This window comes from Perna viridis, chromosome 9, assembly GCF_037379345.1.
Source record: "Perna viridis isolate PV_CMFRI_1.1 ecotype Kerala chromosome 9, ASM3737934v1, whole genome shotgun sequence".
NCBI lineage: Eukaryota > Metazoa > Mollusca > Bivalvia > Mytilida > Mytilidae > Perna > Perna viridis.
Genome location: NC_142453.1, coordinates 41,880,863 through 41,893,071, shown reverse-complemented (window position 1 = coordinate 41,893,071; position 12,209 = coordinate 41,880,863). Strand labels below are relative to the sequence as shown.

The 12,209-nt window shown below is 34.8% G+C and overlaps 1 protein-coding gene across 1 annotated transcript; it reads right to left on the bottom strand.

Annotated features, from left to right (window-relative positions):
- Positions 1-9,748: 9,748 nt before the first annotated feature.
- On the bottom strand, positions 9,749-11,741 carry LOC148608584 (LHFPL tetraspan subfamily member 7 protein-like). The gene is made up of 2 exons (XM_088544967.1): positions 10,888-11,741; positions 9,749-10,324 (listed from the first exon to the last, which is right to left on the bottom strand). Exons 1-2 carry the CDS (start codon positions 11,261-11,263, stop codon positions 10,098-10,100), a joined length of 603 nt encoding a protein of 200 aa, XP_088401093.1. The 5' UTR covers positions 11,264-11,741; the 3' UTR covers positions 9,749-10,097.
- Positions 11,742-12,209: the final 468 nt, after the last annotated feature.

Genomic DNA, 12,209 nt, shown 5'->3' with positions numbered 1-12,209 from the left:
TTCCCTCCCTGTTGTGTTCGGTAGTATCCACAGGTGAAGCGTTGAGGCAAGGCGTAACAGCACTAAGACTTGTGACTTTTCCAAATTCCCTGTTTGTCTTGTAACCACTGTTATTCTGAACATTACTCAAAAAAATGAGAATATACAAAAAAGTTATATTTCATGGCTCAAGTGTGGACCTTTTTGTATATGATTACAAAACAACATACGAATCTATATAAACGAAGGTACATTACAGGATCACCAAATGAGATATGTGTTCAGCTGGCCAAGATTGTATCCGCAGTGAAAGAGGTATCACAAATGCAGTGAGTCTGTTACACGCTTAACATTATATACTACATAAGGTCTCACTAACCCCTTCCGGGTCAATTTGCCTCCCCTTTGTAGTTCTAAAAACTAAGTATATGTACGTCTATTCATCATGAGTGTTTTAGTTTATTGTATTAATGGACACTGTTATCAAAACAAAGCTTAGAGAATCTATGTTTATGCATTATTTTTAATTATTGCGTATGAATATTGCTGTTATGACTCAATAAGTCGAACCCATGCTGCCATTTTGTACTGAATGTAAACATGTGTTTTTATGAGTATTTTATCTTACTTTTATTTGTGAAAAATTTTGACGATCATCGTACCATTTATGCACCAATATGAATATTCCCTCTTTAAAACTTCGCATTGGTCACACTTGTCCTAGTAATTTACAGTTAAACCTCGTACATCCCAATTTTAACGTAAATTAATGAATGTCAACAATGGTTAGTGAGACCATAAACGTCACATGCTGAAATTATATTTAACTTACTCACTTGCATATTTGTAGCCATGTACAGATTTTTTGTGATAGTATTTTCTCATTCAGATGACTGCTAATGTAGTAGGTTTGTTTAGAATATCAGTTCTACCCAAAAAGTCTTAAAATAATTTAATAATTTCAATTGGTAACGAGTTTTCCATAGTAAGTGTCAGGCAGATTCCATTCTTCTCCTTGAAATATTACAGAGCTGTTAGTTATATAATACATTCTTGTAACCACGAGTCTCATTTTTAAGGAAAAGATAGTGCTGAAGAACAGTCATTTCTTTTCAGCAATGTTTTATTTATTTTTTAAACAATTTTTATACTCTCAATGACAGAAACTGTTTTATTTACCGTGGTGAATCGATACCCGATTTTAAGAGTAATTTGTCGAGGCTGGAGGAAACGCCTTACTTTTCTATTAATCGAATAATGCTGAACCTTTAAACTCTACAATGCACGTGGGCCACTTGTGTCATGAGAAGCTATGCATTAATATTGAATATTTAAGCTATGAACCTAATGCCATTAATTGTCAGAGAAATTTATTCTCTAATGAAAATAAATGTTTTGGGCATTAACCCCACAAGGACTGTATTATGTTTACATTTTCTTTGTATGCGTCTTTATTCTTTCTGTACCCTTTTACGAAATGCTAAAGGTAGTTGCTTTGTATATTGCGAAAAGATTCTAAGCCAAATTTGTTTGATGATGTTTCTAATTTCGTGATATTTATATGTTTTTAAAAAGTTCTCATTTAATGTATAAAGCAAGTCAGGTGATGTACTGGTTTTCTGTTGAATTTGTATACTTTATTTATCTGATTACATGCATTGCTTGTCGTGGTGTCAACTGATAAAATTCCACTATTCTCAGATTTATCTATATTCCGCTGTTACATGTAGCCCTCGGATGAAGCCACTATTTTGCTTTCAGGTAAAAACTGTATATCATTCCCATTTTGGTTTTTAAAATTGCTAGCCCTAGGGCATCATTATCAGTGGAGATAAAGGATACTACAGACACAGTGAAGTCAGCCTCATATCTTGACCTATACTTAGAGATCGATGGTAAAGGAAAACTTAACTTTACGACAAACGTGATGACTTTTCATTCAGAATTGTCAGACTTCTTAAAATTAGTCTTCTGGAACATTATATTGTTACATGATCGTTACGATGTATCCATCTTCACATGAAAGCTGATTTGTTCAACGTGTCATAATTTTAATTTCCTCTTTCGTCTTACGTGGACTTGACTTTTTATGAGCAACTCGAGGGGTATTTCTAGGTCTTTTTCCTTGGGTTGCGTTGTTTTTGTTTTCTTTGCCAAATATTTTCTTTGTCGTCTTTCCTTACCACTATTATGTGGTAATTAGAGTTATCTGTCTTTAGTCAACTAAAGGCGCTTAAAATCAAGTTAACATGGAAGTAAGTATATATATTGGTTCATGTTGATACTGAATGACTGAGGTAGAATTATTTAATCTTCTTAATAGGTTCATTTTTTATTGCAAAAAGGAAATTTTATCAAAATAGACAGTTTTGCTATAACCTTGGTTCCCTTGATTACTCTTTATCAATATTTTTGCGAAATATGCACTTTTTCATAGTTGTAATGACCATGCCACTTTGTGTGATCAAATACAATAAAAATAAGTATTGGTAATGAAGCTTTTGTTTTATTTACAACTTGTAACATAGACAAATGCACTTATTTAGTCACATTTCTATATTATTTGACGTCAGAACCTTATTTTTTTTCACTACACTATATATTTTTAAATGGCATTGAATCAGAACCCAGTCTGGTAGAATCAAGTATGATGGCTTTTTTATTCGAAATATGCAAAGGAAGTGCCACTTTAAAAGGTTCCCCAAAACCTTAATGTCTCACTAACCACGAGTCAATAGGCCGACCTGGTTTGACCCACAATTTACATCGGAAAACTTGCATGGTATTTGTGCATATTTCTCCGCTTTTCCACCTGCTGTTCACTAACCTATAGAGTGAAATCAAGGGAACCAATATTCAAGCGTAAATCAAACGAATTCAATCCACGGATAATGACTAGACAAGGAAAACAGGCATATGCAACAATAACATAAAACAACCAAAATAATACATAAAAAGTAATAAAAGTAAATGAGCAACAACTCCGACTCCAATAAAAACTGGGAGAATGGACCAGGTGGGCCGCATTTCTAGAACCACTCGCCGATATGCTCATAAAAAGTCAAATCCAAAGTAAACGAAAGAGAAAAGGAAAACTATGACACGTGAACAAATCAGCTTTTATGGTGCAGATGGATACATCGTAACGATCCACGAATTCAAAATGACGTCCATAAAACTTCTGTAGTGAAGACTTCAATCTTGTAGCGACATAACCATGTTCCAGAAGCCTAGTTGTCAGAAGTCTAGCGCGATACAAAAAGTCTGAGTAGTTACGACCAACGTCTGAAAATTCAATTCGTAGGTGCTGAAAGGAGGTCGCCACAGGTGCAAGGCAATGTGATAATACGGAATGAAGTCATCACGTTTGTCGTGTAATTTGGTCGATATTTTTTTCTTTACCATCGGTCTCTAGGTGTAGGTCAAGATATGAGGCTGAATTTATAGTGTCTGTAGTATCCTGTATCTCAAGATCTTTGGGGTAGATGCGATATGTGAAATCCTAGTAACTAGGACTGTTTCACGATAATACGTCATCTTTATAGCGGAAACTGGGATTAAAGGATCCAGCCAAACGATGTTACTTCTTTTAGATCAGAACAGCTATAAAGTCAGATTCATAAGACTGAAGGAATAGGTCAGCAAGTAGTGTAGCACAGTTTGATCACATTGGAATGATGACCGTTTGTTGAAAATTGTGTCCACCAAACTATACAAATATATTATCGATCAAAATTTCCAGCATTTTGAAAACATCTTCTTCGGTATAGTTGGAAGATGATTTTGGAATTAGTTTTTACATAGTATGAGGAATCCCTACCAAGGTGTACCGTCTTTTTTGGAGTAACAACCATGTACAATGTTTTTGGGTCGGGATTTTAACTGAGTATGGGGAAAAGAAGTGTAAAGAGTCGAAAAATCATAAATTTTAATGTTCTTATAATTGAAGGTTTCGAAAAGATCTTTTCAATTTCCAGGATCCAAATTGAACACTACTACGGGAGTAACAAGTGTCGTGGTAGGACTGGACACACTCTTTGACATCTGTGAATATAGAATTAAAGGTTTTGAAAGAGGTTTGGTGGAACATTTTGCAGATCCAGCTATTCAGAGTTGTTTGTATGAATACTTGCGGAGTTTTGGAACCTAGTTAAAAGACGGTAGATTACAAACGTCGTCTTTGGTAGAGAGACCAAAGAGGTTCGCGCAGAGTAATGGTTTTCCACTAGCGGTATAAGTCTTATTACTGCTATTACTTAAAGTATAGCTCCGATTGCATTATACAAATCGAAGCAGATATGCACATCCCTACACATATTATTGCCATTTGTCATACAAACTTTCTTTTTTTACCGTTCCTAGAGTTTGTCTATGAAGTGGTTGGTGGAATACAGAGATGTAAACTGCATTTGTTTGATAGGCTTTTGCTTAGTATCAATGTACATTTTTACACTAAATGCTATATGTGTCATTTGTGATAGTCTAAAGGTGTGACAATTGAAATCGCTAATAAAAGTTCTGTTATAAATTTAGTTTTGCGTTTAAACCTACTGGATCTTTCTGTTTGAAATATTATGTAATTGATTCTAGTATTAATTTGTTGCTACTGTTAGATTTCTAAATAAACACTTAACTGCAAATAATTTTTATTAAATAATGATTTTAGACAGACATATTAGGTAAAACATTATTCATTGGTTTGAAGCTTCAAGTAACGATCCCATTTTAATCATAGTGGTACTGGAAAAAAAGCCTTTAAAATAAATCCGTTTTGATTTGCTGCTCAGAGTAATTAGAAATATCTTCTACTTCATTACATTTATAAGAATCATTGCATTGTCATGTCCATAACTTACAATAATTGGCATTCTGTTGAGAGTTGATGTGGTGAATATTAAACCAAGTATGTAATCATTTGATTATTAAATCTGGTGCTTGTCTAGAAGAATTACTGTTTATAACGCCAAGTTTCTCATGGGTATTGCTGGTTCTGTCAAAATTAAAATCAATTGAATATATTGGTTTGAGGTCAGTTACCAACGAGAGTAAAGAAAAAATAATGATGGAGAAATGTAAGCTCTACGAGACAAGGTAAACTATACATGGAGGACACTACATTCTGAGATTCACAGGAAACTATTGGTCAGAGGAGCCTTAACTCTGCGAGCCATGGAAAACAATGGGGTGGAAGACAGTCAATTCTGCAAGTCACGGGAATGATATGGAGAACGCAGTTATAGGAACCTCGAGAATAATAGGATCACGAGATTCAATTCTTAGAGCCAAGGGAAACTATTAGGATAAAGACGGTCAACCCTATAGGATCGCAGAAATTGTTGGCGAGAGGGCAGTACATTTTGAAAGGCTAGGAAGACTATCAGTTTAAGGACAGTATATTGTGATAGACGATGGAAACGACTAGTATTTGTTGGAGGACAGTTATCCAAATAGTAAAGGGAAGTCATTTATGAGAGAGCAGTCAGCTACCGTGAATGATTGTCACAGGAAACATTTTTTTTTTTTGATAAAAGAGTAATCAAGGGAACCAAGGTTATAGCGGTAGTCAAAAGAATGTAATCCAGGGACAAAGACCAGACATGGAAAACAGACATACACAACATAAAGTAACTAAAATCATACATACAAAGTAACAAAAGTAAATGAGAAACTCGGATTCCACTAAAAACTGGGAGCATGGACTTGTGCACCGGTAGGGTAAGCGTCCTCTGCTTCTCTAGAAACACCCGCCGAGTTGCTCATAAAAAGTCAAGTCCGGGATAGACAAACGAGGAAAGGTGAACTATGACCCGTTGAATAAATCAGTTTTCATGGTGCTGATGGATACATCATAACGATCCACGAGTTCATGATGACGACCATAAAACTTCTGTAGTGATGACTTCAATCTTGTAGCAACATATCCCTGTTCCAGAAGCATATTTGTTAGAATTCTAGCGCGATACAAAAAGTCTGCGTAGCTTCGGCAAGCTCTGGCATAACGTATGAGTTGTGATATGAACACTCCATACGCAGGAGCCGAAGGGATCGTTATGGTGCATCCATCAGCGCCGTGAAATCTGATTTATTCAACGGGTCATAGTTTTCCTTTCCTCGTTCGTCTACCCCGGACTTGACTTTTTATGAGCAACTCGGCGGGTGTTTCTAGAAAAGTAGAGGACGCTTACCTTACCGGTGCACCAAGTCCATGCTCCCAGTTTTTAGTGGAGTCTGAGTTGCTCACTTACTTTTGTTACTTTGTATGTATGATTTTAGTTACTTTATGTTCTTTGTTGTGTATGTCTGTTTTCCATGTCTGGTCTTTGTCCCTGGATTACATTCTTTTGATTACCGCTATAACCTTGGTTCCCTTGATTACTCTTTAAGCTGTTAACTTTCAGATAAGTCTTGCCATAGAAGCTCAATGAAAGAAGCATTAAATGAAGACTATTTTACACAAATCTTGTTATGATCGATAGCAAGTGTCAACAATAAGGCGACCCTAGATTCAGTACTGAAATATCGAGTCAATTAGAATCACAGTTGAGATTTACTGTAGATTCCGGTATATTGAAATTTTACATAGATTTAGACAATGGGAGAATAAAAAGCCTTTCACGCAGAGTTTGTTGTATTCGGTATTTATTCCGTCAGTGAAGTGTTCAGCGATAAGATCGATCAGAACAGCTAGACATTTTTCTTTCTGTAGCATTTTTGATAAAGGATATTAAAATTCTTCTCTATGAATTACCTGAGATTAAGAACTAAACTCGTGATGTTTTAGGGAATTAAAATACCTTTAGATTGTTGACATGAATATCTAATACGGGATTATCTTTATTTCAATTTTATTTGTCTCTAATTCATGTTTTGTGTTTTGCAATTTGCTGAATTACTGTATTGTCTGTCGAGCTTTGTCTTCCGAGACTTTAGCTTCACGTTTTGGGGTTACAGCTTTGTCATTCGAGTGTTCAGTCTCTCTTTTATCGAGTTACATAGAACTCTATAAGCCTGGCTTTGTCATATTTTTGTACTGTCCATTAATTAAAAAAATATATATAGAAATGTAAGAATAATATTAGTAAGTTAAAACACAGTTTCCATCCTTCTCATTACTACCTCGACATATTCCACCATCCTTCTCATTACTACCTCGACATATTCCATCCTTCTCATTACTACCTTGACATATTCCAACATCCTTCTCATTACTACCTCGACATATTCCATCCTTCTCTTTACTACCTCGACATATTCCACCATCCTTCTCATTACTACCTCGACATATTCCATTCTTCTCATTACTACCTCGACATATTCCACCATCCTTCTCATTACTACCTCGACATATTCCATCCTTCTCATTACTACCTCGACATATTCCACCATCCTTCTCATTACTACCTCGACATATTCCATCCTTTTCATTACCACCTCGACATATTCCATCCTTCTCTTTACTACCTCGACATATTCCATCCTTCTCTTTACTACCTCGACATATTCCACCATCCTTCTCAATACTACCCCGACATATTCCATCCTTCTCATTACTACCTCGACATATTCCGCCATCCTTCTCATTACTACCTCGACATATTTCATCCTTCTCATTACTACCTCGACATATTCCATCCGGCATTCATAATGAAACTCCCTATTTATCTCAGAGAATGCCAAGGATAATTTGTCACTCTTTTTTCATGGCAATCTATAACTCTTGCTTCTTGTCTATCTTTTTAACTTATATTTTCAACATCCCTTCAGCACCTGCTTATGGTTTGTTCATATCACAACCCATACGTTATGCCGGAGCTTGCTGAAATTACGCAGACTTTTTGTATCGCGCTATACTTCTAACAAGTAGGCTTCTGGAACATGGTTATGTTGCTACAAGATTGAAGTCACCACTACAGAAGTTTTATGGTAGTCATCATGAACTCGTGGATCGTTATGGTGTATCCATCTGCGCCATGAAAACTGAATTGTTCAATGTGTCATAGTTTTCCTTTTCTCTTTCGTCTACCCAGGACTTGACTTCTTATAAGCAACTCGGCGCGTGTTTCTAGAAAAGCAGAGGATGCTTACCCTAACGGTGCACCTGGTCCATGCCCCCAGTTTTTAGTGGAGTCCGAGTTGCTCATTTACTTTTGTTACTTTTTGTATGAGTTATTTTAGTTACATTATGTTTTTGTTGTGTATGTCTGTTTTCCATGTCTGGTTTTTGTCCCTGGATTAAATTCTTTTGATTACCGCTATAACCTTGGTTCCCTTGATTATTCTTTCATGCTCTCGACGAAACGTAAATGGTTGTATCATCAATTGAGTCCACTATATTTGTGTCCAAAAAAAAGAATTTGCACCTATATTCAGAAGTCGAAAGATATTCTTTTGTGGCTTTTTTTTTTCATTATTTTATTTGTATTTGTTTCTTTGGGTTTCTTTTATTATTTTTTTATTATTATTATTTTTACATTATTAATAATCCTTTACTTCTACAATGTTTATATCCATTTAACAGTAGATGATATGAACTAAATGCTCGTATTCACTTTCTGCCCTTTATAATAGATACTCTGGTATAACAAAGAAAAACGTTAATGACCGCTGAGGAATTTTCAACCTTTCCTTTTGTGTCGTGATTGTCTCTAGTATAGATGGTTGTGACATTACAAGCCGCTTACGTACAAATTACAAGATCATTACAGATGTCTGTGATCTGGTAATCGTTCAAGGATCTGCAAGTTTTTGTTTCAAATTATAAAAATGACAGATAAAGATATACCTGACATATCGATTGAGACTGCCAACGATAAAGATGAACTCAGTTTAAGTACTGAAATATCGAGTCAATTAGAGTCTCTATAGCCATTTATTGAACATTCCGGTCTCTTGGAATTTAACATTGAGTTATATTCTGTAACTGTATCAGCCATTCACCGAGTCTGTAAAAAAAACATTACACAGAGTTTTTTTAAGTAAGGTGTGTTTTAAAAATGCACTCGAAACAAAATGAAATTCCTTTTGTGAATATATATTTCAATCCTTACAATGTACAATAATACCAGTTCTGACGGAGAATGAAGAGAATTTACTAGAATATCATTATTTCTATCAAATTACTTGTCGATTGATCAAGTGTCAACATTGTTTGCAAACCCGAAGTCGGTACAGAAATATCGAGTCAATTAAAACTCTTACAGATCCTTGAGTTCTATACTGCTATATCGTGAAAAGAAATTGTTAAGCTACGACAAATTGTGGTTCGGATTTAAATTTGTACATGAGTTCATTGTATTTTTTTAAGTCTCTTTTTATTTATTTTGGCGAGTAGGGATACAAAAAAGAGGTATCGTTTGGCTAAAACTTCCTTGGACAATGACGGACTTGTCCCAACTATCAAATATTCACCCGAAGAGCATATTGTGCAGGTAGCATGAGTAGTTGATAGTAGAATGTATCAGTTTGATTTTACACGAATGTCAATAGAAGCTGACGTTTACCCATCCGGGCACATTCTTACTTCACAGGAACGTTCACTCTCTGTCTTCTATCTGAAACTTGCTTGGAAGGAAATTGTAGTCTTCTTTTTTTATTTTTATTTTATTTTATTATATTTTATTTTATTTTTTATTTTTTTTTTTTTTTATTTAATTTTTTTTTTTTTTTTTTTTTTTTTTTGCAAATAGCGAAGTGATAACTTCCTACTTCGAGGTGGTCACACTCACACTAGACAAACTAGCCAGTATATCAAACTGATTTCATTTATAAACAATAACTTTATTAAAATCACAACCAATAACTAAACATTAATGTATTTGGTATCTCCTATTTAAAGCTTGCTCACAGTATCTCAAGAATCATAACACTCATTAGTCTTTGTCTGAAATGCATAAACACTGCAGCTTTAGACAAATGTTCTACATAAACTATACATCATAACCATTGCCGCCTAGAAACAAATGTCAGTACACATACTTCACTCAATGTATGTATTTTTATTAAATGTACAAAATTCGATGCCATTTTGATAAATAAAATATCAAGTCGTGTAATATCGACGAAGAGGAAGAATTGAAAAAAAAGGGGGAAAGTTTCATTGATAAAATATAATGTAGCTTTTAAACATATTCCTTGAACTGGAATTCGTTCCATTTCAAATCCTTAAAGCACCAAAGAATTGGACAGAAGATTGAAAGAGAAACTGTCATAATCGACACCATATAACTCCATCCTATATTACAGTTAGCTGGAAAAAATATGGTCGCTGATTCGCCGCAGAAATACCGGAAGTAGTGAGAATTCAGACCCACAGGAAATGTAACTAGCGCCGCTAACGTCAAAAGTACTGTAAAATGAAAAACAAATACATATATTGTTAACATTAATAACGCTTTAATCAATGGGTAGGTATTTTAACTCTTTTTTTATTTGTATTCTATACCTTTTTAACATTGTATTCAATCCATTTTAATAAATAGATTACTTCCCTTGTATATCAACAGGATATGCCCGTGTTCTTCGTGAAGTTTCATTCATAGCTATCGCCATGGTTTTGTCCCCTAACATTACTGTACTTAACATGTTCATTTTGTATGCTCTGCTGACAACTATATTGTAAAAATATAAACGACAGAAAACGCTACCCATGTAGCTACCAGTTAGTATATTCGTTATTTATTAACTTTCTGAACTTTCGATATCACATTGAATGTCTTTGTTCATTAACTGTTAATGTATTTTCAAAAGTCAAAATTTAAAACAAAACGTATCAACAAAGTTCTTACGAAAAATGTATGAAACTAGAGTTTAATTGGTATGGTAGTTTTGTTTGTAAGTGAGATCTTGCTAAAACCAGAAAAAACTTCTGTATTCAGTATGTTGTATTTGGAAATCTATGTTTTTACCTACCTGCACTCGTCTGGAAGTAAAGCACCAATGAACTGATATTCTGGACGTATTTCTCCCAGATAAATGTTGCTACAATTCCTAACACGACAGAGACTCCAAATGAAAATGTCCCTGTAAAGAAGAGGAGGAACGAGGCTTGCCAAGCTCCGGACGGTATATTACCGATAGCAAATCTTCCACCGTATGGTTGGCAGTGCTGTTTCATTCCCCTAGAGAAATGGTTACCCACTGGCATGCCTTCACAATATATCGTCGGCCCAAAGGAATTCATATGGTTTTCGTGGACGTACCATGCTGGCTGAAACATACAGAATATCGTCAGAACTGTCACAGTCAACGTTAGAGACATCCATACTATATACACCAGTTTGTTCATTGTGTATTACATACTTTCTGTTCTCCTCTGAAAGCCTTGTGACAGAACCAATCCTTTTCGGTATACAATTAGTCTTGGTTACTTCAATTTATTTTTCATTTTTGGTGACTTGTTACTAATGGAAACATACCATTTTCTCTAAATGGTACTTAAACGTGTTCCTTTTACAGTGCGTAGTTTCAAATCTAGCATATTATAACCATCATCCAAAAATCATTGTATCATAAAACGCAATTAGAATTCAAAGCATTCCTGTAAGAGGCAACAAATTTGATTTGTATTCCGTTATCTCCATAGAAAACCAACACCAGACGAATGGAGTTCCGTTATAATACCATTACCACTTATACGTACAGCTAATACTGAATCCATTCCAACAAGTGAAATTCCTCTACTGTTGCTTCGCCTCTTGACTGGAATCAATAATCCAGATTAGTGAATAAACATTATAATGATATCAGATAACACGGTGCTTGTCAATCAAATCAAATCCAGTCTGATCTATTGAACACATAAGTGGAGACAGTTCTTCCGTACATAGGTTTTTATAAAAGGATATTAAATGCTTATGGGGAAATGCTGTTTGATTTTATGGGACTTGTAGCGGGCTAAATAACTAGTCGTTATGCTGTGTAGAATAGCTGGTACTAAACTGTAAGAATAAATACATTTTCAGTTACTGCTAAACTAGAATGATAACTTTCCATATCTGTATCTGTACGGGATGTGCCAGATATTTAACTTTTTTGCTGAGAAAATCAAATACAAGGTGGGTTGTTGTGGTTGGATGTATATCTAGATAGACAGTAGAGCAACATATAACCAAAATGGTCATTTAGACGGGAGGTTAAAATAAAGTATAAGTCAATAGACTTACGACAACTGTACCAGATGTTCAGTGTTAATGTTTAAAGCAGTTAATCTAATATTTTAACAGTTGGAAAAT